The following is a 26,724-nucleotide window of genomic DNA, read 5'->3' as shown; positions in this document are numbered from 1 at the left end:
ATGGAATAACCATAGTCTTGCAAAAAAAAAAAAGCCTTTCGAACACATCTGGGGGTTTAATTTAAGACTACACTTGAACATTTGCGATAATGTTAGGTGCTAAATAAAGAGTGTGAGTTGCTGTCATTCTAAGTCCACATGCATGACATCCTTCTTCAGCACAACCTCAGATAGAAGTCTGAATTCTCATTTTTCAGTTGAACAAAGCATAAAGCTGCAAGGAACCCAAAATACAAATAAAACTGCACAAATCTATAAGGAATGTTTCTCAAATTATAATTATAGAGGAGTTCAAGGTGTTAAAACTATGGTTGTATTACTTATACACACATACCGCAGAAGATGTGTGAATTTAAACAATAATAGAGGTATTTGCATGTTAAGTAATTTCATTTTGTGACACTGTAAATTACTGGAAATATAAACTATATAAACGCGGTTACTCTTGCAGTACGCAGACATCTTCCCTAAACTTCTCAGGATGTTCAGTCTTACTTTACTCACTAAACGCTTGACTTAGAATTAATCAGCAACTCTTTTGATAATCAATTCATTCTTCCCAAGAATCATTCTCCGGCTGCAGCTTCTCCAACGAGGATCTGCTGCTTTTCTCCATTTTAAATCATAAATGAAGAACTTTGAGTTTGCCTTGTGAAAAAATACCGTGCATTTTAATTAATAGACAAAAATATGAATCTCTTATTAGAGAAGATAAATGATGAATTGATAATGAAGGGAATAGTCATAGTTTTAGCTGCATTTACATTTAAGTAAAACTTATTTTACTGAAGCTACGAGCTTTATGCTTTTCCTGCATGGTTATAAGACTAATACAAGAGAATAAAACATGACTTCTGTGTAAAAAAAGACAGTATTCCTATACTTGTGTTGTATTTTCTGCTTTAGCTTAAAATACTGAAATAATCTTCACTGGCTCAGCAAGTTGCGGATCTTGTTTTAAATACAATAAGAGCATTTCCTGCCCTGTAATGCAGCAGCAGTGCTGTCTCAGTCTCCCTCTACAGGCCGACACACTAATGAGCCTCGAACCTATGAAGATAGATGTGTTTATACAGAACCTGAGCACCATTCAGAGAAGTTAGGATGTTAAATTAGACTCATTGTGCTGGTGATTAAGGCCTCAACATGTGACGGAGGGGTCAACAACTGGACTGGAACGTCTACCTCTTCACCATCTGTGAAATGATTGTACCATCGGTCAATGGTTTCATCTGACTAATTCCAATTATTCACATTTCTTAATCAGCTAGTTAGAGATCACAGAGGGGAGGGAGGGAAAGAAAAAAAAAAGACAGATTTCCATTTCCACATAGCAACAATGCCTCTGATTGGCAGATGGTGACATTATCTGTCTCTTCAGTCAAGGTCAGCTGCTTCAGCAGCTTTCCTTTTGCACAGAGTCGCTTCTAGCAGACTGCAACAAATATGATTTTATTTTATTACGTGATGATCTGCATTTTTATTTACTTGGTGCAAGAAATATCTCTTAGAAATTCATTTAATTCTCATTTCCAGGCCTAATTTCTAACTCCCAACAGTTTAATTACCTCTCTGTGCCCTCAGAATCTGCCTGGTGTCATTTATCATATTTCATTAATGAATTCTTTATTTCATGCATTTGTTATCATTTGAGAAGTTAAGCTCATTATCCACACTGTAAATGTGTTTCCCCTTCTAATATAGGAGGATAATGTATTCAAATTCAGCTGCAATCATTACAAATGTGTTATTTACAGCCATTAACTAAAGCAGGGTGAACTGCAACTCTCTGAAATCTCACAACATAAATGCCAGATCACTCTAAAGACATTTCTTAGTGATTAATTCACAAAAAAGTTTCAAATGTGGCTTTAAATGTGCAGCAGATTAAAATCAACCCTGACTGCAGCGCATGACAGATCCAGGGTCAGGACAACAGCGCCCTCCTGTGGTCGCTCTCAGAGCTACAGTCTTGCTTGACTCATTACATCACCTGTCAGACAGAATTAGATGGGTTCAGCTGCAATGGGCTTGATAAAAATACATATGGAGCTCACCGTTCGATGGCTCATCTCGTGACTAAAGGGACATATGCTGACCTACATTTAAATGGCTTTGATTGCAAACTATTTGGTACCACAGAGTCGGTCGTCTTACATGTTTGTAACAGAGATTGTTGGAGCATGGAGTATTGTATTCTTTCCCCTGGGGATAAAATCAGAGGCTGGGTCCCAGTTAACCAAATTTTACAGATCCAAAGCGCCTTGTTTGCACTAGAGCACCATATGCAGACTAATCCGCCGCTGAAAGTAGTCCCAAACAAATCCACCTTTTTCTTCCTGTTTGAGTGATGTATTTTAAAAACTACAGTGACCAGCTGTTGCAGGAAGTTAGTGGGTCATTTTTAACAGTGAAATAAAATGTTTGAGGCTGATTTCTAACGTATTAAATCTTCACATGAATATAAGCCAATAAGCTTTGAGCTGACGACAAAGACAAGAGGAGGGAAGTCAGAAAGTACTAAGAGATCTTTAAAAAAAAACAAAAAAAAAACACATATATAACCATAACTAGCCTATTCTTTATGCAAGTGGATATAGTACTTAAGTGGTGAATGTGTAGCACAAACTGGACAGTTTCTTCCATTTGTAAAACAAGAAACTCCTCACTCAAACTTAATTCCAGTCATCCTATAGTTTAAACTTTACTTATTGTCAAGCTGGTGGATGAATATCAACATTAAACCATCAGAATGAAGTAACTAAAAGTTCCTCTACGTCTAAACCCAGTCTAATCTCAGCAGGTGTGTCCGTCTCTTTCCTCTCCGTCAGGTGACCGGTTGGCTGACTCCACCATCACACTCACGTTTGGCCCTTGAACTCCTCTCTCACGTGACCACGCCCCTTCCTTCACATCCAATCCCAACATGGAGCCCATTAAGGTCCAATCAGAAGGTGGACTGAATGTGACCCTCACCATCCGGCTGCTGATGCACGGCAAGGTACAAAAAAAAACCTATTCTGTGACTTTCTTTTTCTTGCTTTTATTTCCAATTATCAGAAAATAGATTATTTCAAAGCTCCCTGTTGCAACAATTCACCAAACATTGTTTGTTTGTGTTTCTGCAGGAGGTTGGAAGCATCATAGGAAAGGTATTTATCACAGACACAACAAGCAGACCATGTAAAGCATCATTACACCTGCAGGAAACACATCATAATGTTTCCTTTTCTTTACCTCCAGAAAGGAGAAACCGTGAAGAAAATGCGTGAAGACGTAAGTAGAACTTTTCTTTAAATATTTCTGACTCATTTTTTGTGTTTTTCTTCTCATAATTATGTATTTTTCTCTTGTAGAGCGGCGCACGCATCAACATCTCAGAGGGGAATTGCCCCGAGCGGATAGTCACCATCACCGGGCCGACAGATGCTATTTTCAAGGCCTTTGCCATGATCGCCTACAAGTTTGAGGAGGTAAAACATCCATCATCCAAAAACTACAAAGTACAACATTATACTACTGAGTCAATACTACCAGGGAAGGAAGTATGCAGATACTTTACAGTGTGATATTTGTACTTTAACTAAAGTAAACACTGTTGCAAGCAAAAGTCCTGCATTGAAAATAGGTAAAAGTAATCAGGAAAATTAACTTCATAATTAGATTATTCTTATTCATACATTTATGCTAAAATAGCTTTTTATTGCGCTAGTTGGTTTGTTGTGAAGATCATTTTAACTATTATGTATTGGACAGCAATTAATTATTTTCCTTATGGAGAAATCTGCTGATTATTTTCTATTTTTTTTTTTTGTTTAAACAATTTTAGAAAATAATGATAGTTTCACAATGTTTGTTTTGTCCCAACACAAAATTGTAAAAAAATATATTCAAATGATCCAAATAATTAACAGGAAAAAAGAAATCCTCACATTTGAGAAGCTGGAATCATGAGTTTTGCATTTTTACATGAAAGTAAAAGTAGAAAATACTCAAGTACAGTACAAGTACCTCAGATTTGTACGCAAGTGCAGTACTTGAGTACAAGTACTTAGTTACTTCCCACCACCAGTATGCTTCATTGTCTGCACTGACTCGTCCCTAAATGGAATACAAAGCAGGCTTGGCCCCGTTATGTAAGGCAGAAATGTGCTGATCTCACCTTGCAGCACCCTCTGAACGAGGGCCAGTACTGAGTTCTCCAAACGCTACACATGAAACTAGGAATGAGTGCGTTCATGCCAGTTGCAAGGAATAAAAAATAACTAGTAATTTCCAGAAGTTCACATACTGAACTGTAGACAAACTGTAAAAAAAATTGAAGCATTGATAACCGACTCGTGCCTTTATACACAGCTTATGGTTTAAATGAAAAAAATATAAAAGGATACAGAATAATAGCTTAAATTAAAGTAGCAAAACGACTCTACAAACACATCCGAGCCAGAGTTTTCTAGACTCTCCACTGATGCAGGAAACATGCATGAAGGTGGATTCCTCCAAAGCCCCCCCTCCAGATAGAGTAACGGACACGTTCCTCTGATAACACCTGCTCTTTCCTTCCCTTTAGGATATAATCAACTCCATGAGCAACAGTCCAGCCACCAGTAAACCCCCCGTGACCCTGAGGCTCGTTGTCCCGGCCAGCCAGTGTGGCTCTCTCATCGGCAAAGGAGGCTCCAAAATCAAAGAAATGAGAGAGGTAGCGTCTCAAATCTATACTAATGATCCATATGAATGCCATATGAATTGAGATATTTGCAGATTTTAGAGGCAATGCTCCAGTTTTGGATGGATTGCACCATCCAGAATACTTCTTTTTAAATGTTGCAAATCTTGTATTCATCGTTCATAAAAGCCTTAAATCTTGCATAACCCCGTATGCTTTATGCATATTTCCCAGTACAAATTCAGATTGTATAAATGCTCCTCTCACCTTTAGTCCACAGGAGCTCAGGTCCAGGTTGCAGGTGACATGCTCCCCAACTCCACCGAGAGAGCCGTGACGATCTCAGGAGCCCCAGAAGCCATCATCCAGTGTGTCAAACAGATATGTGTGGTGATGCTGGAGGTACAGAAGGGGGGGGGATGAAGGAAGCATTATTTACACTGAACATACAGTATGTTGGGATTAAAATGCAAGATATAGTAGTTAGATTACAGTTATAATCCTTAAAATTTCAGCCAAATAAATGCCTTTATTTAATTAATTCCATGAGCAAAAAACACATGATTACATGCTGCATCATTTCTGCATAAACTCAATATGACTCCGCCACTAACAATGAAAACGGCAACTATATACTAGATAGAAATATAAATATAACACAGTTAGATGTTTGATCTTCTGTATTAGAAGCTTTATGATAATAATATACCTTTTTCTGTGACATCTACTGCTAATATAATTCCATAACTGATGTATTTCATTTTTTTTGTTTGTGTTTTGACGTCTTGATTTGTGAATCTACAAAAGCCTTCATGTAATGCTGCAAACGCATTTTTCCAACGACATCTAAAGCAGAAACTAGTATAGGTACATGTCAGACCATAATAAGTCATCATGCTTTGATCAAAGGGCTCCACACTTTGCAGTTGTCTCTCTTTTTCCTGCACCATTAATCTGAAACTATCTGCACAGCCAGTTCTCCATTGGGCCTTCATGATGGCACCAGCCACGGATACTAGGAGATATGTCACATGACTGTAAGTCTCCAGAACGTGGACTTTTTAAAAGCTATTTAAAAATTTAAATAAAACACAGTCTGAGCAGTAGAGAGTCATCATTATCCAGTTGAAAGTGATGTTCCAGGTAAATCCAAGTTTAGTTGTGCACTGAACCACGATTTGGACATTTTTCTTTTTAATGTCAGCATGAACACGCAGTGAAGAGCACTCTTTATGTCACAGGAAGTCTTCCCTAAGGCACCGCCCCTCTGTGGTTTCACTTTATGCAACTCTCTCTCTCTCTCTCTCTCTCTCTCTCTCTCTGTTCTAACACTCTCTCCACATCTCACCCCTTCTTCTTCTTCCCCCCACTCTCTCCCCTCCCCCCTCTGCTCTCCTCAGTCCCCACCGAAAGGTGCCACCATCCCTTACCGCCCCAAGCCTGCCTCCACCCCTGTCATTTTTTCAGGTGGCCAGGTAAGAGCAGACCCACTGGGGGCGTCCACAGCCAACCTCAGCCTCTTACTGCAGCACCAGCCACTGCCTGTTAGTGTCTCACACCAGGTTTTATTCACTTTTCCTCCCTCCCTCACTGACCCCCCCACCCCTCGACTAGCATGAAACCATCACTGCTGTTTACTGTGTCCTCACTGTCGCCCCTCACCTGCAGCCACGCCGGCCAGAGCTGGGTTAAATGACCACTTACCTGTTCATTGATGAGAACAGAGGCGGAGAAAAGACCCTTTGGTTCCCTTTTAATGGGACTCCATGATCATCCTAAATGAACAGAGCAAAACAACTTTACTTTACTTAGAAAAGAATACAATGAAAATAAAGAAAAGCAATGAAAACAATGCAAATATCAAAGTTACCTTTACTTACCAGGACAAAACAAATCTTGACACATCTGTAGGCAGACACACATCTGCTCATGTTGAGGTAAATTGAAAATGAAAAGTGACCCAGGCAGCAGAGCAACAGGTAAACACAAGCTGGAGAGGCTGAAGAGAAGCAGGTGTGTAGCAAAGCAGGTTCAATCAGCTGATCTGCAGAGGGAGGAACACTGGAGGGACAACTAGTGGACTGGATGTTAATGACAGACAGCACAAAACACTGAGCATCATATTCATGAGTTATACATTGAATCCATCCTCAGGGCAGCTACAAATTAATGAATATTCTGAGTATTTTATTAATCAATTAATCTCATGATCAACAAATAGTCAGAAAAAAAAAAATGCCAATTGCAATTAAACTAAAACCTAAATTGTTTAAATCTTCTGAGATCACATTTGAAAAGCTGAAACTCATGATTTTATTTAACATGTTTGTTTAAAAATGACTCGCAAATTGAATCCCTTATCAACATTAGCTTACTCTTGATTAACCAGTTAATTAATCAACTAATTGCTTCATCTTTTATCTAATCTGCTACATTTGAGACAAGAAATTCTTATCCCTTAACATCTCCCTTAAGTAGCTTTAAGGGTGGAACAAAAGAAAATCTGCAATGCTCACATTTAATAGGCTGCAGAGAAATCTTGATACATTTGTTGATAAATTACTTGATAATCAACTAATTGCTTCAGTGCTTTATTTCACTACCTTTAGCATGCTTCTTGTTACTTTATTGCACTAGGATTTACCAAGAATATATGAATGATCACAAGCATTCTCATCAATTAAAAAGGAAAGCTAGCCAGTATTTGAACTAGAACTTTTAATTTCTTTAAAATTATTAAATAGGACATTTTTAAGAAAACTAAACGACACTGTAATCTGGATTTCTTTTTATTATTTTCTCATTTTTAATGTCTACATGACTGATTTTCCACTCTGCTGACCTCCTGCAGAGATTTAGCTCAGTTCTGACCTCTGTGGCCCCTTTAACGCTCACATCCGATAGGTCAAGTCCCGTTACTCCTCTCACAGCCGTTCCTCACCCTCCCACTGTCTGAGTTGTCCCTTATTGATTTAGTTCAACTGGATCTGATTGATGAACATGACAGGGAGTCTATAGTGCATGACCTTTATGTAATATGGCTAAAAATATAGATTAAAAGATAAAAAGTCTCTAGAGTGTTTGTGTTGTAGAAATGTCAAATGTTTTTACATTAAGTCTTGTTTTTTTGTATAGTTTTAGCTTGCCAGAAATTGATTTAATACAGCTTATGTTTTATTTATGCAATCACATAACCTTAGTACTTTTATGGTCTTGTTTCGATGACGTGACATGATAACAATACTCTCTTCTCCTCATGTTTGCAGGCATACACCATTCAAGGACAGTACGCCATCCCTCATCCAGATGTGAGTGCTCACCCCACCAGGCAGTCCACACTGCACTCTTCTGCACATTTCTCTCTCTTTGCTCTCTTCTTCTCCACCCATATTAATATTAACTGTTAATATTAATACAGCTCTTTTTTTTCTGATATGTAATTCCTACTTCTTTTAACTTTTTCTGACTCTTCTTGGCCTTTGTTTGCCGTTGAACCTCATGGGGCTTGGCCTGCTGGCTGGTGGTTTCACTTTAATTCAATGGGATTTAACAACCAACTGGAACCTGCTTTGAACTGGTGATCTGATTGTTACAGTCTTATAGTTATGCAGTTAGAAGCAAACCAGAACAAAACAGTGACTGAAGTGAAGCAGTCGTAACAGGCTGCAATGGGACAAATAATTAAAGACGATCACATCTTTACTGATGAATTTCCGTTCAGTGTCTTCAAACCCACATGAAATGAGTAGAAGCTGAAAGCAATAAAGTCAGGCTCATTCCATATACCCTCAACATACCAATGTGGTCACATGGGCTATTTGACAACTCGCTAAACCCCTTCTATACACAGTACACTGGTTATCAGCTGGCCAGGGTGCAGGCTGCACATACAATGAAACTGCATTGTGAATTACATTCCGAGTGAAACATATCTTGTTGTGGATTATGTTTACTTTTGACTTATCACAAATAAGTCTGTGGAAGTCTGTGAAGGGAAGAGGTCAAGACTTCCGTTCATAGTTTTGTTGCGTGTTTTGTTTTTATTTACAACTTTATCCACGTGTTTCAAACATGAGGGTGCAGTTTGAGTTCTATGGAAACGTAATTTTGCAGAAGCCTGGGACATGCAGCTTCAGTCTCGGTCCTTTTGCATGATATCCTGTATATTTAAGACATATTCTCCTTTAAAAAAGCCAGAGACAGCGTTTTTAAGATATCCCTCCAACCCTCCCAGTCTCAGGCCAAGTCCTCTATGAGCCTCTCTTCTCTCTCTCTCTCTCTCTCTCTTGGTCTTTGTCCTTCACCTGTCTGTGTTGTTACTTCTCCTCAGATCCTCTCTCTACTCTTGTAGCGTTTCGGACAGACCTGTCTGTGTGTGTGTGTTTGTGTGTGAGCATCTGTCTGTGTGTGTGTGTGTGTGTGTGTGTGTGCGTGCATTCGCGAGTGTGCATTTTAACGATGACCTCATAGCTCTGCTGTCCTCCTCCTCCCCCCCTCAGCAGTTGAGCAAGCTCCACCAGTTGGCTATGCAGCAAACCCCCTTTACCCCCCTCGGACAGACCACCCCTGCCTTCCCCGGTACGTACCCACCTACACGACGACCCTCTTTACCAAAGCTCCTTCTCTCGTTTTTACCTGTAGAGACAAACACATTCTCTACCTCCTTTTTTCTTTCTCTTTCTCTTTTCTTTTCTCTGTCCTGACTCTTCTTTTTCTTCTTCCTGTCGTTCTCCTCCTAATGGTCTCTGTGGTGCACTGCCATCTTTGACATGGCCTGCTGGTGGTCTGCTCTCGTTGTTGTTGAGGTTTCTTTTGTTCTTTGGTGTTCCCTTTATATCCTATTAATGATGCAACTGCCTCAGATTGTCTTCACCCCAATTTAGAAGTAGAATTCAACTTATCAGGTGTTTTAAAGAGTGTGTGCAGGCTCTGCTCTGAAGGCTGAGCCAGACAAAGAAATGCTACTGGTCACAAGCCAAGGAATGAAAAAAAAACTACAGTTCATCAATTTGCCAAACTCTATTTTATGTCCTCTTCCTTCCCTCTCTCTCTCTCTCTCTCTCTCTCTCTGTGTGCTTCCGTTGTTCAGCAGCAGGTCTGGATGCCAGTAACCAGGCCAGTACTCATGAACTCACCATTCCCAATGATGTGAGTACATTTATCATGAAACGACACCTTTTACACCAAAATGAAAGATTTGCCGTTCAAAAACTGACAGGTCGTCTATTTTTTAAATGAAAACAGGGTTCGTTCTGCCTCCAGCACCATAAATATTTCAAGAAAACATTGTCGACAGTATTGAAGAAAAACTGTCACACTTATTCAGCTGTTTTGACAATTTGTGGCCCCTTTGTGCCAATTTGTCTCTGCCGCTGTAACTTAAAGTAAAACATCTTGACAGCAAACTTTTCAGAAAGTACATTAAGGTCAATGTGACATTGCAAATAACTCCTTCTGAAGTCCATTTACAGAAAGATTAGAAAGATGAATTCATGAATAGCTGTATGAAACAACAACAACAAATCCCGACAGTGATCAGAATCTTTCTGTCATCACAACACAAAAATCACAAATGTTGTTGGACCACAATGTCAAAAACTGGTTTATTATCTTTAAACGTGTCTTCATGTTGAAGCCTCCAGCGATACAATCTGACAGCAGATCAGCTGCAGCTATTGAGAAGTCCTCTTCTGCAGCAGAGATCTAGTACAGCCAGAGGCAGTTAGCTTCTTAAAGTGAATGTCCTTAATGGAAAAGACTTGTTGGACTAAAGTAAGAAACGTTATAGTCATAGCTTGAGGGCTGACTTTGACTGGATCGTACTCACATAGTGAGTCCATTAATATATATATATCTTTCATAGTTCTGGCCATCCTAAGTCCCATCCACCATTTTCTTCCCAGCTAATAGGCTGCATAATCGGACGTCAGGGAACCAAAATCAACGAGATCCGTCAGATGTCTGGGGCGCAGATCAAAATTGCTAATGCCATGGAAGGGTCATCGGAGCGCCAGATCACCATCACAGGGACCCCCGCCAACATCAGCCTGGCCCAGTACCTCATCAATGCAAGGTCAGAACTCAACGGATGTTAACAGTCCAGCCTGGTCGTCAAATAAAGACTTTTTTGGCGTTCGACGTCTATACGAGACGCACACGACTTTCAAAAAGGTTTTGGATTAATTGGAGTTAAGAGTGAAGCAGTCAAATGGAACGATCTAGAGGAAAAGTTGTACAGATGTAGATGTGCAAAAAACAAAAAGAAACTATACAAAAGATATTTTTGTTTGCCCCAAATTTGGGGTTAAACGCATGCAGTTCTTTTAGGAAAATTAGACCTTAACGCTTACTTCCCATAATCCTCCTGCAGGTTCAGAGACGTGGCGGCCATGTGGAACGACCCATCTTCCATGACCACATCCTGAGATCCCTGACTGGCTCCTCCGTTTGGCCCCTTCCAATGACAGACCACCGCAGACAACCCTGATGAAGCCCTTCGGACTCTGGCTCTGGCTCTCCGAAAAAAAAAAACCTGACCGCCTTCCTGCCCTGGTTCAAAAGTTGTTTATATGTCCGGACGGGCTGGGCGATCATTTTTATTTCAGAGAGCCAAATTAAATACAAAAAAAATAAGAATTACAAAAAAGGAATTCTCTGTTGATTAGGTTTTTTTTAGAGAACTGTTGAAGCATGTTGAATGTTTATTAGGAACAACTTGTGTTACTCTTTTTCTTCTTCTTTTTCTCTATCTATTGCTTTCTATTTCTCTCTGTCAGTGCTGCGTCATAGAACATCATTAAAAGTATAAACCTGTAAAAGATTGAGAATTTTTGTAGAACATAGTTCTTTGCATATTAAAGCTGTGCAGTGATGCTATCGGCAGAGTGTGTGGTGGGATGTAGCCAAAATTATCAAATTTTGATAATATATTTTGAAATGAAGAAATAATTGGACTGTTCTGCTTTTGTCCTAATTTGCATCTTTGTCTACTTACAAATCCAATCTCTACCCATGACTCTTTGCTGCATCACATGACCCTTTTAAGCCAATGGTATCACTCCTAGAGCCTCCCTTCTCGTGTTAATTTCCTATATTTACATTATCGCTTATATTGCATGTGTTCAGTGTCGTGTCGTTGTGCATTTCAGTAAACCTGTTCAGTGTTCGTGTTCCTTCACACGTTAGCATTATATCTTTGTGTTCCCGTTCTTTTCCGATAACTTTTTCAACATTTTTGGCCGTTCACGTCTAGTCCTACTTCCTGCCCAAATGAAAAACCTTCCGACATAGCCTCCTTCTATTAACACCGATTATTAGTATTTTAGATGCATGAATGGCAATTAGTGAAAAATAATCAGTGGCTAAAACACTAACTGAAAATTTTAATGATTGTTTACCAACTTATTATTATACTGTATTTGTTTTGTACAAGACTTTTGTGATTTAGCACATTAGTCGACTACGCGGCGCTCATGCAATAGACTATTCAACACTTTACTCTGGACTGCCTCTGATGTGGGAGGAAGTAGTTGGACTTAAAAGCCAAGTGTTGCGTCCAAACCTTTCGGCTTCCTTCCCTTGTATTTGAAAAAGTATTCGGTCTTTGTGATGGCTTTTGAGAGAGCGAAAAACAAGGGAAAGAAGCCGACTCTTCAGGTCAAAGAGGCCTGAACGTTTGGACAAAGCCGAATGGTATTTTTTTGGGCCGAGGAATGTTCAGGGGTTCGTAGCGGGGAACCCGCGGGGCCTGGGCGGACGTGACCACTCAAGTCTCGTTTTCAAGATTGTTCATCTCATCTTTTTGTTTGTCACACGGTTGATTTGACGCTTTAGGTTTGAATGTCTTTTTATCGTCAGCAACTTAATTGTTTTTATTTGAAAAAGGACAGGTTGGATGACGATTTTCTGCTTCACTGGTTTTCAGTAAAAAACCAGCATGTATTTATTTATTTATGGTGTGGTGATGCACATATGACTTTTTTGGTTGTTGATCATGAAACTTAAGCTAAGTTAGTTTTGTCGTATTGTATTTAGGTTGAGAGGGAGGTGTGGGTGATATTTGGTATGGTTCAGTATTTCAACCATCCCTCGCGTGTTTCTACTGATGACGATGCTCTAAATACTACTGGACAGCTTCAGTCATCTCATTTCCGATCAGCTGAGCTCAATTAAGTTTTGACATAATACAAACAGCTGTTGAATGTTATTGTCGAATCACATTATCTACTGTCCAACACAGCAACATTCTCTCGATTTCTTCATACATACCACTACTTCTGTTTTATTTCTAGTAGCCTATGCTGAGCTTAAAGGACACGTTTGACAATTTGGGAAATATGCTTTTTGATTTCTTACAAAGAGTAAGATGAGAAGATTGTTTACCAACAAATGAACATGTTATCTAATTTGTTAGGCTAACAGTTTCCCCTTGATTTAAGTCTACATGCTAAGCTAAGTTAAACTAACCGCCCTTTTACATCAATTTGTTGTTTTTACACTTCATATTTACAGGGATGAGAATGGTATCAATCATCTCATCTAACTCTCTGCAAGAAAATTAAGTCAATATTTTCTGCAACTTTGGGTCTTAAGCGCTTCGATGACATAAATGTGATTATGTAAATGGACAAATGCTGTATTGCTATACTGAACCATGCATAGTCAATGATTATTCTGCAATAATTCTTACATTTTGATGTGAACTCAAGTAGTAGTGCTAGCATTGAAATTATGAATTTGTGTTTCTTTTTATTTTGAGTTGTCATAGCTTGTACTTCAATGGGAATGTTTGTCAAATGAGAAAAAAAAAAATTAAATTATGTTTTTGGGGCAAACTTGCTTTTTAGAACAGTTAGCTAATACCTAAGAGGGCATTCTTTCCCAACAATACTGTAACAGTGAAGAACATCCTCAAGGGTATTATGGCTTTTATACAACTGTTATCAGTGCATGTGTACCATTGAAATGTTTTATTTAAATAGGTACACATTTTATAAGCACTGAAAGCACAGAAAAACAAGGATTGCTGATGCTAATTAGCACAGTTGGCGTGTGCATTTGACAAAGATCTTGTTGTGTTCTATGAATTTGGTCGCTATGGCAGTGTGATTTCAATAACATCGATATTCATGTGTTACTCAGTGTTTGAAAACTGTATTTACATTTTGTGTATATGCCTGAGTATACTGCAACTTTGAAACAAACTGCAACTAATGCAATAATAGGGTGCAATGTGCAATTATTTATTCAGTTATTATTATTAGCATAGATACAGGAGAGCTGTGTAGCTTATTTAAAACACTTTTTTTAAATCCACTTTCTATGTGGCAGCAACAGCAAGAAAAAAAAAGAATGAATAGACATGGTTTTTTTCAGCTTTTGTTTGTGTGTATTGCTGTTTGGGGGAGAAAAAAAAGTGATAGAACTTGGTAACTATTTTCGATTGATTTATTTGCTATGTGCAGATCTATATTAGTTGTGAGTAATTACATAGGCTTTAATTTCAAAGTGTTGGTAAGTATAAAAACAAATAAAGTTTCATTTTTTTCTTTCTGTGACTTGTTTTTCTCTGGTTTCTATTTGCTGCTTCTTAAAGAACATTAATGACTTCAGATCATTTCTACACGATCCCTGTGCACACATTAAGAGCCTGATGAACCACCAGCTGTTGTGGGCCATGCCAAGTAAAAATCCCCCTGGGGAGATTTTGATAGTTATTAAATACAGTTAATTATTATGGTAATAGGTTGATGAGGTTTAAATGAGAATCTATTCTCGTTTTGTAAGAAAGATTACCAGACATACAATTATCGTCTAACACATGGATTATCAAAGAAAGGTTCGGGGAACTTTTGAGGTCTTATAGGAGATTCATGGAGGAGTGCAGCATAATTAGGAATAACTTTAATAATGCATTAACTATCTTTTTTAGAGAATGATAAGGATGACTATTCCAAAAGTTGCTTGCTCACCACTTATCCTCTCTCTCTCTATGATCTATTTAACAAACCTGTTCCTTTCATTCATTTCTCCATGAACCAGACCACACACACACACACACACACACACACACACACACACACACACACACACACACACACACACACACACACACACACACACACACACACACACACACACACACACACACACACACACACACACACACACACACACACACACACATTCATCAGTCTAGAATTAGACTGCAGCAGACAGATACGAGGTAAGATCCAAAAGGTTTCTCCCCTCTGCAGTGAAAGAGTCATTTCAACATCTTGATAATGAGATGGGTCGCCTATGAACCTGCAGATTGCTTTGCCAGAGTGAATGATGGACAGCATGTGATACACCTTCTCCTGCACTATTACATCATACATCACCTATGTAACTTTGCTTGGATTAGTCTGAGGAACAACAGAGAAAAAACAGAGGTAACTAGCATTTTACAGGCGAAAAGTTCACACACAGATTTTTCCTCTTCACCTCCGGAGATATTTGTGAGGATAAGTTGTTCTGTTTCTGGATTTGATTCAATCTGAACAGATCCTCAAGGAGAAAGCTGGTGTATTATTGTTTGTGGCAGAGCGTGAAAGGCTTAAGACAAAGCAAAGGAAACATTTGTTTCATGCTTCTGAGATGGGGATGCCCACACCTTTAGTCGGATAATAGTTTCTGGGTGTCAAGGGCAGATTAGGAATCGTTGGAGGGAGCCAAGAAGCTGTAGGAGAAGTTGATACAAAGACCATAACCATTGGCAGTGATCCAGCACTTTGCAAGAGGCTGTCTGAGGAATCTAGTCCTGCAACATAAAGAGTCATGACAAATGCTTTCACATTGTTATTGAATAATAGAATCTCACGAAAAAGGGCATTCATATATAGCAAAAGCTAAATAAATGTCAGCACTACAGCATGGAATATAACAGTGAAAGACTGAAGTTTCTTTTGAAAGAACAACAAGGTGCCACTGATTTGAGTACACCAAATGTTAAATTATATTACTATACTATATCTCTTAAAAAAACTATATTTACATTTTAATGTTGCAATACAACCAAACCCATAAGCCTCGGCGGCCATTGTTAGGTAGATCAAGATATCTAGGAAATCCAGAATGCCTAAACCCCAGAAATGAGTCAACATTTTTACACTTCCTGTTCCCTCGTAGCAAAGTTCGAACGCCTTCACGCTAGCAAGTGTTACTCCTCGTATTTTGGTTTTGTATTTGAGAAAAAAGTATGCACAATTACTGGATGTTTCTTGATGATCTTGTTGGGCAAACATATCAACGTCTGCAAGATTCTGCAAAACCCCAGATTACATTCAGTGATGTTGTTTTTAAAAGTCCAATGCTAACATTTTAAGATTTGGGCTTTCAGCATCTGCACATGGTAAATAAACTAAAAATATGCTTTCAGGTTAGTCAACTAAAACACTCAAGGTTTCATTTCCACTAAAGCTTTGAAGTGCTCCAGCTGCCAGGCTTTATATTCTCTCCGGAGAAAAGAACTGGACTGCCTAAAATAGCTTCCTCACCATCACAACTTTAGGAGAGCCAGTGATTTATTTAACAGAACATTAAATAAAGATATTAAAACATTAAATAAAGAGAATAAAACATTAAATGAAGATAATAAAACATTAAATAAAGATAATGAAACATTAAATAAAGATATTAAAACATTAAATAAAGAGAATAAAACATTAAATGAAGAGAATGAAACATTAAATAAAGATATTAAAACATTAAATGAAGATAATAAAACATTAAATGAAGATAATAAAACATTAAATAAAGAGAATGAAACATTAAATAAAGAGAATATAACATTTAATAAAGATAATGAAACATTAAATAAAGATAATAGATGATGTTTCAGCCTTCGTGGCATCAACTTAAGATCTTAAAAATAAGAACTTGAAAATGTAAATATATACATATATATATATATAAATATATTGTGTTTTATATGTATGAACAAATGTCTCAATAAAGTTATTGAATTTAAAAATAAATAAATAAATAAAAAAAAAATTAAAAAAAAAAAAAATCTACCCGGCATGCAATGCGCGGTGATCGCCGGAACCTATTTCCCGGTCACCGGGATTCTACCGGGACGCCTCCTCTAGCTCCCAGGCGGCTCAACCTCCTCTAGCTATGCTAGCTATAGGAGGTTGAGCCGGCGGTCCACCGGTACCGGTACCTTGAAAAACACCGGTAATCCGGCACACCGGTATACAGGAGGATGAGCCGTCCAGATAAACATCCGTGAAAACATCATGACGTGACGTCACTGCACCGCGACTGTGACAAACGCGAAACATTAAATAAAGATAATAAAACATTAAATAAAGATAATGAAACATTAAATAAAGATATTAAAACATTAAATAAAGAGAATAGATGATGTTTCAGCCTTCGTGGCATCAACTTAAGATCTTAAAAATAAGAACTTGAAAATGTAAATATATACATATATATATATATATAAATATATTGTGTTTTATATGTATGAACAAATGTCTCAATAAAGTTATTGAATTTAAAAATAAATAAATAAATAAATTAAAAATTAAAAAAAAAAAAATCTACCCGGCATGCAATGCGCGGTGATCGCCGGAACCTATTTCCCGGTCACCGGGATTCTACCGGGACGCCTCCTCTAGCTCCCAGACGGCTCAACCTCCTCTAGCTATGCTAGCTATAGGAGGTTGAGCCGGCCGGTCCACCGGTACCGGTACCTTGAAAAAACCGATAATCCGGCACACCGGTATACAGGAGGATGAGCCGTCCAGATCAACATCCGTGAAAACATCATGACGTGAACTGCACCGCGACTGTGACAAACGCGAAACATTAAATAAAGATAATAAAACATTAAATAAAGAGAATGAAACATTAAATAAAGATATAAAACATTAAATAAAGAGAATAAATGATTTTCATAAAGATCAACTTAAATCTTAAAAAAAGAACTAAAAATTAAATAAAGATAATGAAACATTAAATAAATAAGATAATGAAACATTAAATAAAGATATATATATAAATAAGAATAAAACATTGTGTTTATGTATGAACAAATGTCTCAATAAAGTTATTGAATTTAAAAATAAATAAATTAATTAATTAAAAAAAAAAAACAAGAAGAACAAGTTATAACAAAAAAAAGGACATCAAATCAAGTGGCCAATGTGCATCAGCTCTCCTCAGTCAATTTACCTCCAATAAAGGGCTCGCCCCAACACATGGAGGCCTTCTCTGCCCCTGCGTTGGCTTGGCATCAACTTTGGAGTGGGTCCCTGCCATCACTCAGCAACGCTGTAAGCTACTTACAGACAACCTTCTCTATAATGCAAAAGACTGATGTCAAAGCAATGAGGGGGAAGACGTGCAAGTCGGAAAGTGTGATGACATCGCCGGCCCTTTTCTGAGTGCAAAGAAATTGCAAGCAGAGCGAGCAATGCAATGTCAGATAGTCTCTGCAGCGGGGGAAAGCATTATCAAATGTACTGAGCGCGGCTTTGAAGAGGTCAATATATACTGTAGGGCAGCGCAGTGCTCACTTCACAATGTCATCTGTAACAAAGCATAGGGAGGAAGTGCAGATGGGGCAGAGTGATGTTGAAACTGTGGCTCTGCTCCGAGGAAACAAGTCTCCTGATGATAAATAGGTCTCAAGAATTATGACAGTCTATAAAGCTTAACCGACAAGGGTTTCCTAAATTGGCTCAGCTCCAAATCATCCATAGGAAGAGCAGGAATTTATCTTAGATGGGTCAGGAAGTCTGCCAGGAGTCCGACAAGATTAGTAAGGGTGATAAACAAATGGCTTGGCAAGTCTCACGTACAGCTTAAACATCGGAGAATATGAAGCAGCTCTTTTACTCGGGACAGGAAGACATTTACGAGCTCGCTTTGTGATTTTTGGATGCTGTCAAAGCAAAACCCTGCGCACGCCGAAATGCTTCAGCAGGCAATACAATCAATGATTCTGCCTTTCAGCAAAATTGACAGGGCTGAACTCTGCACATTTAATCACGCAGATGCTTTGCAAAGCGCTGGCCGCATTCAGGTGACCTTTGTGTCACTGCGATGCACGTATGGAAGTCCTCCATCAGGGCAGGACAATAGTAATGAATGTTTATGAAGAATGACAGCGTGTGACAGGAGGGGCAAACAATCAGCCAGCGGAGCACGAGGAGGGGCTAGGTTACCAAAATGGATTTCAGGGACGTCTGAGGATTCACTCTAAACTCCTGTTTTTAACCCAATTACCTCATGTTTGTGACTGTGCAGTATCTATTTGGACATTTATATATCTGCAAGCATGAAGCAACTACATGCATGCGCAAAGAGGTTATTTGCAACATGCTGCCCTTTTAATGTCCTTTGTCTAAGTGCACATCAGTGTATTGTTTTTACACTACACATAGTTATCAGACAGGGATACACATACAAATTAAATGTGCAAAGCAGGCAGAGAAAAACCTGAAAATATAAAGAAGAGGTTTAGGTGTCTTTCAAAAGGTGCAAGTGAGCATGAAATAGTATGAATAGTTAGCTTAGCTTAGCATAAAGACTTGAAAGACAGGGAAACAGCTAGCCTGGCTCTAAGTTAAGTAAGTACAATAAGTACTTCTCCACAGACTGATTATCAAAATAGTATTTTATTAATTTTACATTCTTCTGCTTCAAGGAGGTGGGAAACAGTGGAAATAGATAATTTACTGTTTTTTGAGGTACTTGTACTTCACTTGAGTATTTACATTGTATTCTACTTTATACTTGAGGCAAATATTGTACTTTTCCTCCCTACATTTCTTCAATAACTTAAGTTAGACTTCGTTAAACTATTCAGCAGCATGTGAAGAAAATAGCCAACATTGCAGCTGCACCTTTAAAGTGATAAACACATGAATGCATTAATAAATATATCAATATAATATTATAATGATCCTGCATGATGAACATTTTACTTTTGGTACTTAAGAGTATAATTTGATTCTCATAGTTTTGTACTTAAGTTGCATATCTCAATGAAGACCTTTATTTGTGACAGTATGTTTGAAATGCAGTGCTTTTTATTATTATATTGACATATTCTGATTGATTACATGAATATCTGAGGAAATGATGTACTGGTGTTAAAGTTGGAGTTGCTGTTCGGTTGGTGTTGCCGGTGACTCCAGGTACAGAGCTCATTTAAAGGAGAGAGAGGATGAGAGGATGAAACGCTGCGCCTCTGCGCATATCCACACATGCACACACACACACACACACACACACACACACATGCATGCACACACACACACATGCACAAGCAATCTCATACACTGGCCAACCGACACACAGCTGCTGCAAAGCTGCTCTGACAGGAGGTTGCAAACTGCAAACAGTTGGATCCGGACCCCTGAACTGGTTCTATTCTCTGTGATTAGTGCCGCAGACCTGCGTTTATTTGCAAAGTATGATTTGCAGTTTACCCGGATTATTTATCTATTCATGGATATTTAATAAAAGATAAACCCCCCCGAGGCTGCATGGTGAGGTGGACCGGACAGAGTGGAGCCATCAGGTAGGTGTAATAAATATATCAGATAATAAACTCACTTTTTAACTCTCCTTTTATTGCTGCCGTGGAGTTTAATCTATCAAGTTAATTGCCTTCATCATTGGCTAATGTAAGAAAGGAAACAGCCCAAATTTGTCATTTTAAGAGTGTAGTTTGTCACTAAATAGGAGTCATAATGTTTACAGTTATTTATTTGTCACTGCGAAAAAATGCAGTCTAAGATATTTCTTTTAATAATCTTTAGTGAACTTATTAAATTGGCTGTTGTGTTTTACTCCTGTTACTATTTATTTTGCTTTTCGATTAATCAATCAACATAGAGGATTAATTGTATTATATTTAACATCCTATATTATTCTTCCAGGTATTCATTCATTTTTTTCAGCTCCATTAACATTTCTATAATGTTCCATTTGGCTTATCTTTATTATTATTCTATGACTCTATGAAATCAGAAACTACTTCTGAACATCTTGTGTGACATTCATCATCTTGATAAAGAAGACGTTATCAGCTGCTCTTTGTGTTGTTATCTTCCATGTTCATAGTCGTTTTAATTAGAATTCTGACCTTTTACTGCTCCCACATGCATCCCAGTAGTACAGACAGTTTTTCTTTAATCACAAATCTCATTCTATAGAAACATGCTTTTATTATGATAATGTTGAACTTAAGCTTTTCCTCCTGAGGAGGACGGCGTCTGAAAAGGTGTAGAAAGTTCACTGAATATGTGTAAGATGATATGACCAGAAAATTAATATTTAAACTATCAAATGCATACATGAAGATAAGAGTTGTCTTTGAATTGACTGTTGAGAGTTTTTACAAAAAAAATTGACTTTATTTGCAGCAAAGTTACAAAACAAAGTGTTTCCTGACAAGACTTGACATTTTCTATATCCCACCTTTTCTCCCTCCATATTTCTTTATCTCTTTCTATCACAGGTTTCTTCCAATCAGCCCCTCCCACCCTGGTGACACAGATATGACTTCCTCCTCCTCCTCAGCTGTGTTGCCCTCTAACATCTCATCTATCTAGTATGAAAACACTTTCTGCTTTGAGTTTCATCAGGGCTTGGTTTTCTATAAATACACCGGTAAACGATGAGCAATAATGTCCGAGTGAATGTTGAGAAGTGCACCGAGGATGCAACTTTAGCCTTTAATGAAGGCCGTGTTTGGACTGACTTTACCTCTGCAAGAAAAAAAGCCTGTTGAGCCCAGTGCCGCCATGCCAACGCAGAGGGCTCCAGCTAAAACCTGCAGGGTCATCTGGCAAGAAAGTTGAACCCGGCTCAACTTTTTGTGCAACTGAACCCCTCATTCTGCAAAGCTGAGCCATCCTGTCTTTAAGCACCATAAACCACTTTAAAGACTCCCTGGATTGTATTTCATGTTTAAGTGGTACCTAAAGCAACACACACACCAATGCAAACCTCTTGGTCTTTAGCTCAGGGCTGATTTCAGTCCTCTAATGGGGGCCTCTCACTGGAGCAGGTCATCGATAAAACCTCCCTCCTGTGCTTCTCTTTTGTTTGTGGGAACATTGATGCTTCTGTCTGCAGCTATGACTGCGCTCGCTTGCCCTAACAGCTGTCACTGCACGGACAGGAACGGCGTGGTGGTGCAGTGCACCTCACGCAACCTGGAGAACATCCCTTCGAACTTGCCCAAGGACACCGTGGTTCTCCTGCTGTCGTCAAACCAGATCAGAAGCATCCCAAAGGAGACCTTCACAGACCTCCACCGCCTCAGGGAGCTGGACTTATCTCACAACGCCATTGAGAGCGTGGAGGTCGGCGCCTTTCAAGGGATTTCCGAGAGCCTGAGGACTTTGGATCTTTCAAACAACCACCTCAGCAGCCTCCCCAAGGACACCTTCGCCAAGCTGCACGCCCGCGTCCGATTGTCCCACAACCCCTGGCACTGCGAGTGCTCCCTGCAGGAGGTGCTGAGGGAGCTGAGGCTCGACCCCGAGACGGTCAACGACGTCAGCTGCTACACGTCGGTGCAGGAGGAGTACGTGGGACAAGCGGTGATCCAGGTCCTCGACTCTGGGATCAACTTTTGCAACTTCCACCACAAGACGACGGATGTGGCCATGTTCGTGGCCATGTTCTGCTGGTTCTCCATGGTGACGGCGTACATCATCTACTACATCAAACACAACCAGGAGGACGCCAGGAGGCACATGGAGTACCTCAAGTCTCTGCCCAGCACCTCCCACGTCAGCAAGGACTACGACACAGCCAGCAGTATGTTCTAGTGTCTGAGTAAAGATGGACTGGAGATATTTTATTGTTCTTTAGTGGTAACTTAAAAGGAAAAACTGTTTCCACCAATTAGCGTTTTATAGTACCTAGATTGTAATGATGTGACTTTGCTTTACGTGGTTTACAGTATGATACTGTCAGTGTTTTATAGTACAATACTGTTAACTTATATATCATAGATATTGCCTACTACTATACACTATTCAATGATATTAATGCAAATTTAAACACTGGTTTATTTTATAAAATAATATTTTATTATAAACAATTAAATACAGTAAATAAATCAGTTCTTGTCAACTCATTTAAGTGGCTTGAATACATACTATTTCTTTTTACAATCAACACATGTGCCAACATGAGCACATGCGCATAATTTAAGTGCAACCCATGAACTAGAAAAGAATCTAATATAATCTGTGCAGGTGGACGTGACAAAGCAGCCAGTCAGGCATGTTTTCTCTCCTTTGATAGAGAAAATGAACTGGTTTCTTGTAAAGACAGGGAAGGGTACTTATAAATGAAAATGTCTTCCTACAGGTTGATTCTGGTGTGTAATGGGACGGCAGGTGGTGTCTTTCAACAGCAACTTTAACAGCAACAGCCAAACAGATGTGGCCCACCCACTCATTTCCATAACTAGGTACATATCACACTCTCTGCAACATGAGGAAATGCAAAACATGAAGATGCAAATGTAGAAACTGTAATGGTTATTAAAAACCAGACCAGTACTCGATGAGTCAACTACCAGTGGGTGATATTACACAAAGAAACACTGAGGGACTCCACGCTATCGGCACAGAGACCAACGGTGAGACGGGTCTGGAGAGAAAGGATGCATTCACATCCGTCACTCAGGGATCAACAGAGGATCAGGCAGAAACAAGTGAAGAGCAAGAAAAACAGCAGTACAGTGGAAGGATAATAAAATGCCCCGCCAGATATGAGGATTAACAGAAAAGCATTGAGGAAAAAAATAACAGTGTATGCAGCTTAAGATGGATACTAACTAATCCACCTGTTTCTCAGATTTTACTGAAAAAGTGAATAATGCAGGGACAGAAAAATAAATTGTAAGTGGCAGTTGATTGTTGTTTGTTCATGTGCATTTTAAACTCTCCAATTATGTTTATCTAGATGCACATGTGTGTCACAAGTGTACTTTTTTAAAAGAAGACAGTAGAATAGAAATGGTGAAATTATGTATCTGTGTTTGCATAATGTAGAAATAGATTTCCTGCATTAGATTGTGTATTTTCTTTACAGCATCTAGCCAACAAATAAGCCACACAACTGTTTAAGATTCTCTGCAGCACAGTGAGATCCTGTTATTTATCCCTTACTATGAAAAATAGCCACAGCTCCAAATATGGAACCCGTATATCTTCATCTGCATAGATCTGGATGAGGCAGAATATTAATACGTGTCTCGCGTACCTAAAATAGTTTCATTCCACTAACAGTTCAATCCATAAATCTAATGAGCCTTTTAGGAAGGCATTTGTAGGGAGCTGTTCACTCAGGATGTCACCATTTAAATCAGGGATGGCCAACCTTTTTTTAAAGCCCGTCATAAAAGAGTTACACAAAAAATGCATCACTTTATCATATTCTATTTACCAGTGAGATAACAATAGTCTTTTGGTGTGAACAAGTCTCTGCAAAACAGCTCTTATAACTAATAAAAGTTGAAAACACATTTTAAAATGGATATGCATGGAGTAGCTACATGAATATAAAGGGGCCCAAAGTGTAGTTCAAAATGTCAACTCAAAGGGACACGTACCAACCAGGAGACTCAAATTAACCACAAAAAGTGAAAAAAAGACATGCAAAACAACTGCAAAGAGACACGAAAGGACCACAAAGAGACACAAGTTTACTACAAAGAGACACTAAACAACCACAAAAAAAAGACACAAAAATGGTCTCAAAATCCTCCCATGAGTAGCCAACTATAACCTCTCACAGATTATCAGTTATTTTACCAGCAGGTACAATTTAATCAACATTTATGAAGTGCCATACGACTTTGAATTACTATCAATGACAGCTGTTACCACTGCAAATATAAATAAAAAGCAGTATTCACATCTTGACAAAGGGGTTGGTTGTCGTTGGTTGTATCATAAACCTATTCAGGTCATTAGATGTGTAAAATGTCACGTAGGTGCAGGATCAGTTCGTCCAAGTCTGCTCAATATGTGGAGTCAAACAAGCTCAGTATTTTCTTTGTTAATGTTAGCATATCTGGGAACCTTCCTTTATCACGCTGCCGGTAAAAACCACCGGGGCCAGGGAGAGGATGAGAGCAGGAGAAATGACTTGCATACATGTTCTTCAACACCAAGAGCTCAGATTGTAAGATTAGTAAAGTAAAAATGCAGAATATTCTATATTCTCTTCTTGCTTTTAAAGGCTAAGAAAAAACTCTCCATGTTTCCTCTGAGCTCCAAGTTGTTTACCAGCACTCATGAATTATCACTCAAGGGACACCTGCATGCTTGACATTGGAACACAATCAAGACTCGGTCTGAGACAGATACTTCAAAATCATGTCTGTGGTAATGAGGAGCAAAATTGACCACAGATTATATTCCTCGAGGCTGTTGAGTAATCAGGTGTCTTTATTGCTGAAGGAGCAAAACTCAGAATATAAACAAAAAAAGAAAAATGCTCAAATGATTATCAGCGTCGCCATTTTTGTTTTGTTGTGGAGCTACAGAAACAAGAATCCTCCCTTCTACTGTACTATCCTTCTAAATCAGCTGAGTGTTTTATTAATGTTGGATTATTCTGTATATTCACTCAAATCTATGCAGATTTAGTGATTAATGGTTGGAGACTTCTTGCAGATCACCTGAAGGTCATCCTGTGTCTCCACACTGAAACAATGACCTTCAGTAAAAACAGGAAACACCAAGATGCAAACCCGGGTTTTCTCAAAGTTTATTCATTGTTTCGTGTCTAATGTTGCTCTCTCAGCCATGACACTTCTGAATTGTAAATAAAACAAGTTTTGTGAGACAAAGTGGCCGAATGGACCAGGCGTCTGACTTCATGGTTGAAAGCTCCAGCCTGGTGGAAACACTTCTATGTGACCATTATTACAAAGAACAACTGCTGCTGTGAAATAACCAACAATTTCATGTAAAAACACCGGCTTCTCTGCTGCTGCCTCTCACATTTCAGTGCCAATTGAACATCCGGAGCAGCTGTCTCATCACTTAAACCTCATTTAGGAGCAAACAGAGCATCCGTCCACTGATTGAAATGCTTTCCAACACTAGACCATGAGCCCTGACTGGACAGATGTCACTGTGGAGAAGTCTGAAGCATTATTTCTTATGCGGGACAATAAACATCAAGTTGAGGGTTGCTTTAATAAATAAAAACACGTCATGTTTAAAGTAAAAATACAAGTGAAAGCACTGTGTTTTCATTTCAATCCGTCTAAAAATCTTCTCCCAGCTTCCAGTTTGTAGGAAACACAAATGCATCTCTGTCATATTGAGTTCTTATAATGTTCATCCACACACACACACACACAGACACACACACACACACACACAGACACACACACACACACACACCTCACCTTTATCGGTCAGAGCTGATGTGTGACGCAGAACCTTCACGGATCACTGTTCAAGGTTCAGATCTCTGCAGAAGAGACAGATAATGAGAAGGATATTATACTGAGATGCCCTTACGCCCTGACCCGTCTCTCTACGGTGTCTTGTAGGGATAAAGTGTTTGTAATGTTTTCTAAGCAGAGAGAATATTCAAAGCTGTTGAAAGTAGCTCCTACATGAAACTGCTCTGTGGATTAGAACTAAACGGGTAAAGATTTCTGGAAAGAGACATTGCTGAAGGCAGAAATCTCTACAACAGATACCTAGATTGGTAAAAAGCTCTACAGGTAAGAGTATAAATGTGCTTTTTTTACTTTGTTGGGTAAACTTCCCCTTTAACTTAACCAAAGAATGTCAGCTACTTATTAAATCAGCTATAAAGAGTGCACTTTAAAAGTGAAAGATTTTAGTTTTAAAAATGAAAACAAACTCACCATCAACAGCAGCTTAGAAGCTTCGGGTAGTTTTTCTTTCTTTCTTCACTAACATGCTGTAAATTACTGTCAATGTCACTTCCTGGTTCAGGTGCTTTCCTTTACAAACTTTCTAGAGGGAAGTATAATGTTG

The 26,724-nt window shown here is 38.7% G+C and overlaps 2 protein-coding genes and 1 long non-coding RNA gene across 4 annotated transcripts; 2 read left to right on the top strand and 1 right to left on the bottom strand.

Annotated features, from left to right (window-relative positions):
* Positions 1–2,926: 2,926 nt before the first annotated feature.
* LOC129111710 (poly(rC)-binding protein 3-like) lies at positions 2,927–11,114 on the top strand. 2 transcript variants are annotated; one of them, XM_054623780.1, is made up of 12 exons: positions 2,927–3,001; positions 3,129–3,152; positions 3,244–3,276; positions 3,357–3,473; positions 4,571–4,702; positions 4,943–5,071; positions 6,070–6,144; positions 7,936–7,977; positions 9,169–9,247; positions 9,765–9,817; positions 10,573–10,742; positions 11,040–11,114. In XM_054623780.1, exons 1-12 carry the CDS (start codon positions 2,927–2,929, stop codon positions 11,092–11,094), a joined length of 984 nt encoding a protein of 327 aa, XP_054479755.1. In that variant the 3' UTR covers positions 11,095–11,114. The 2 variants fall into 2 exon arrangements, with proteins under 2 accessions (XP_054479755.1, XP_054479754.1); XM_054623779.1 differs by having other exon boundaries at positions 6,070–6,213; positions 9,172–9,247.
* Positions 11,115–11,175: 61 nt separating this feature from the next.
* LOC129111712 (uncharacterized) lies at positions 11,176–26,718 on the bottom strand. The gene is made up of 3 exons (XR_008532341.1): positions 26,592–26,718; positions 26,121–26,185; positions 11,176–11,251 (listed from the first exon to the last, which is right to left on the bottom strand). It is a non-coding gene; the product is annotated as an uncharacterized LOC129111712 (long non-coding RNA).
* Positions 21,721–22,512, top strand: LOC129111711 (leucine-rich repeat-containing protein 3-like). Its single transcript, XM_054623781.1, has one exon. The coding sequence runs from the start codon at positions 21,721–21,723 to the stop codon at positions 22,510–22,512; it is 792 nt and encodes a 263-aa protein (XP_054479756.1).
* Positions 26,719–26,724: the final 6 nt, after the last annotated feature.

The sequence above is a fragment of the Anoplopoma fimbria genome, chromosome 22 (assembly GCF_027596085.1).
Source record: "Anoplopoma fimbria isolate UVic2021 breed Golden Eagle Sablefish chromosome 22, Afim_UVic_2022, whole genome shotgun sequence".
Lineage (NCBI taxonomy): Eukaryota > Metazoa > Chordata > Actinopteri > Perciformes > Anoplopomatidae > Anoplopoma > Anoplopoma fimbria.
Note: the sequence above shows the minus strand (reverse complement) of the source record. Positions and strands in the feature narration are given on the sequence as shown.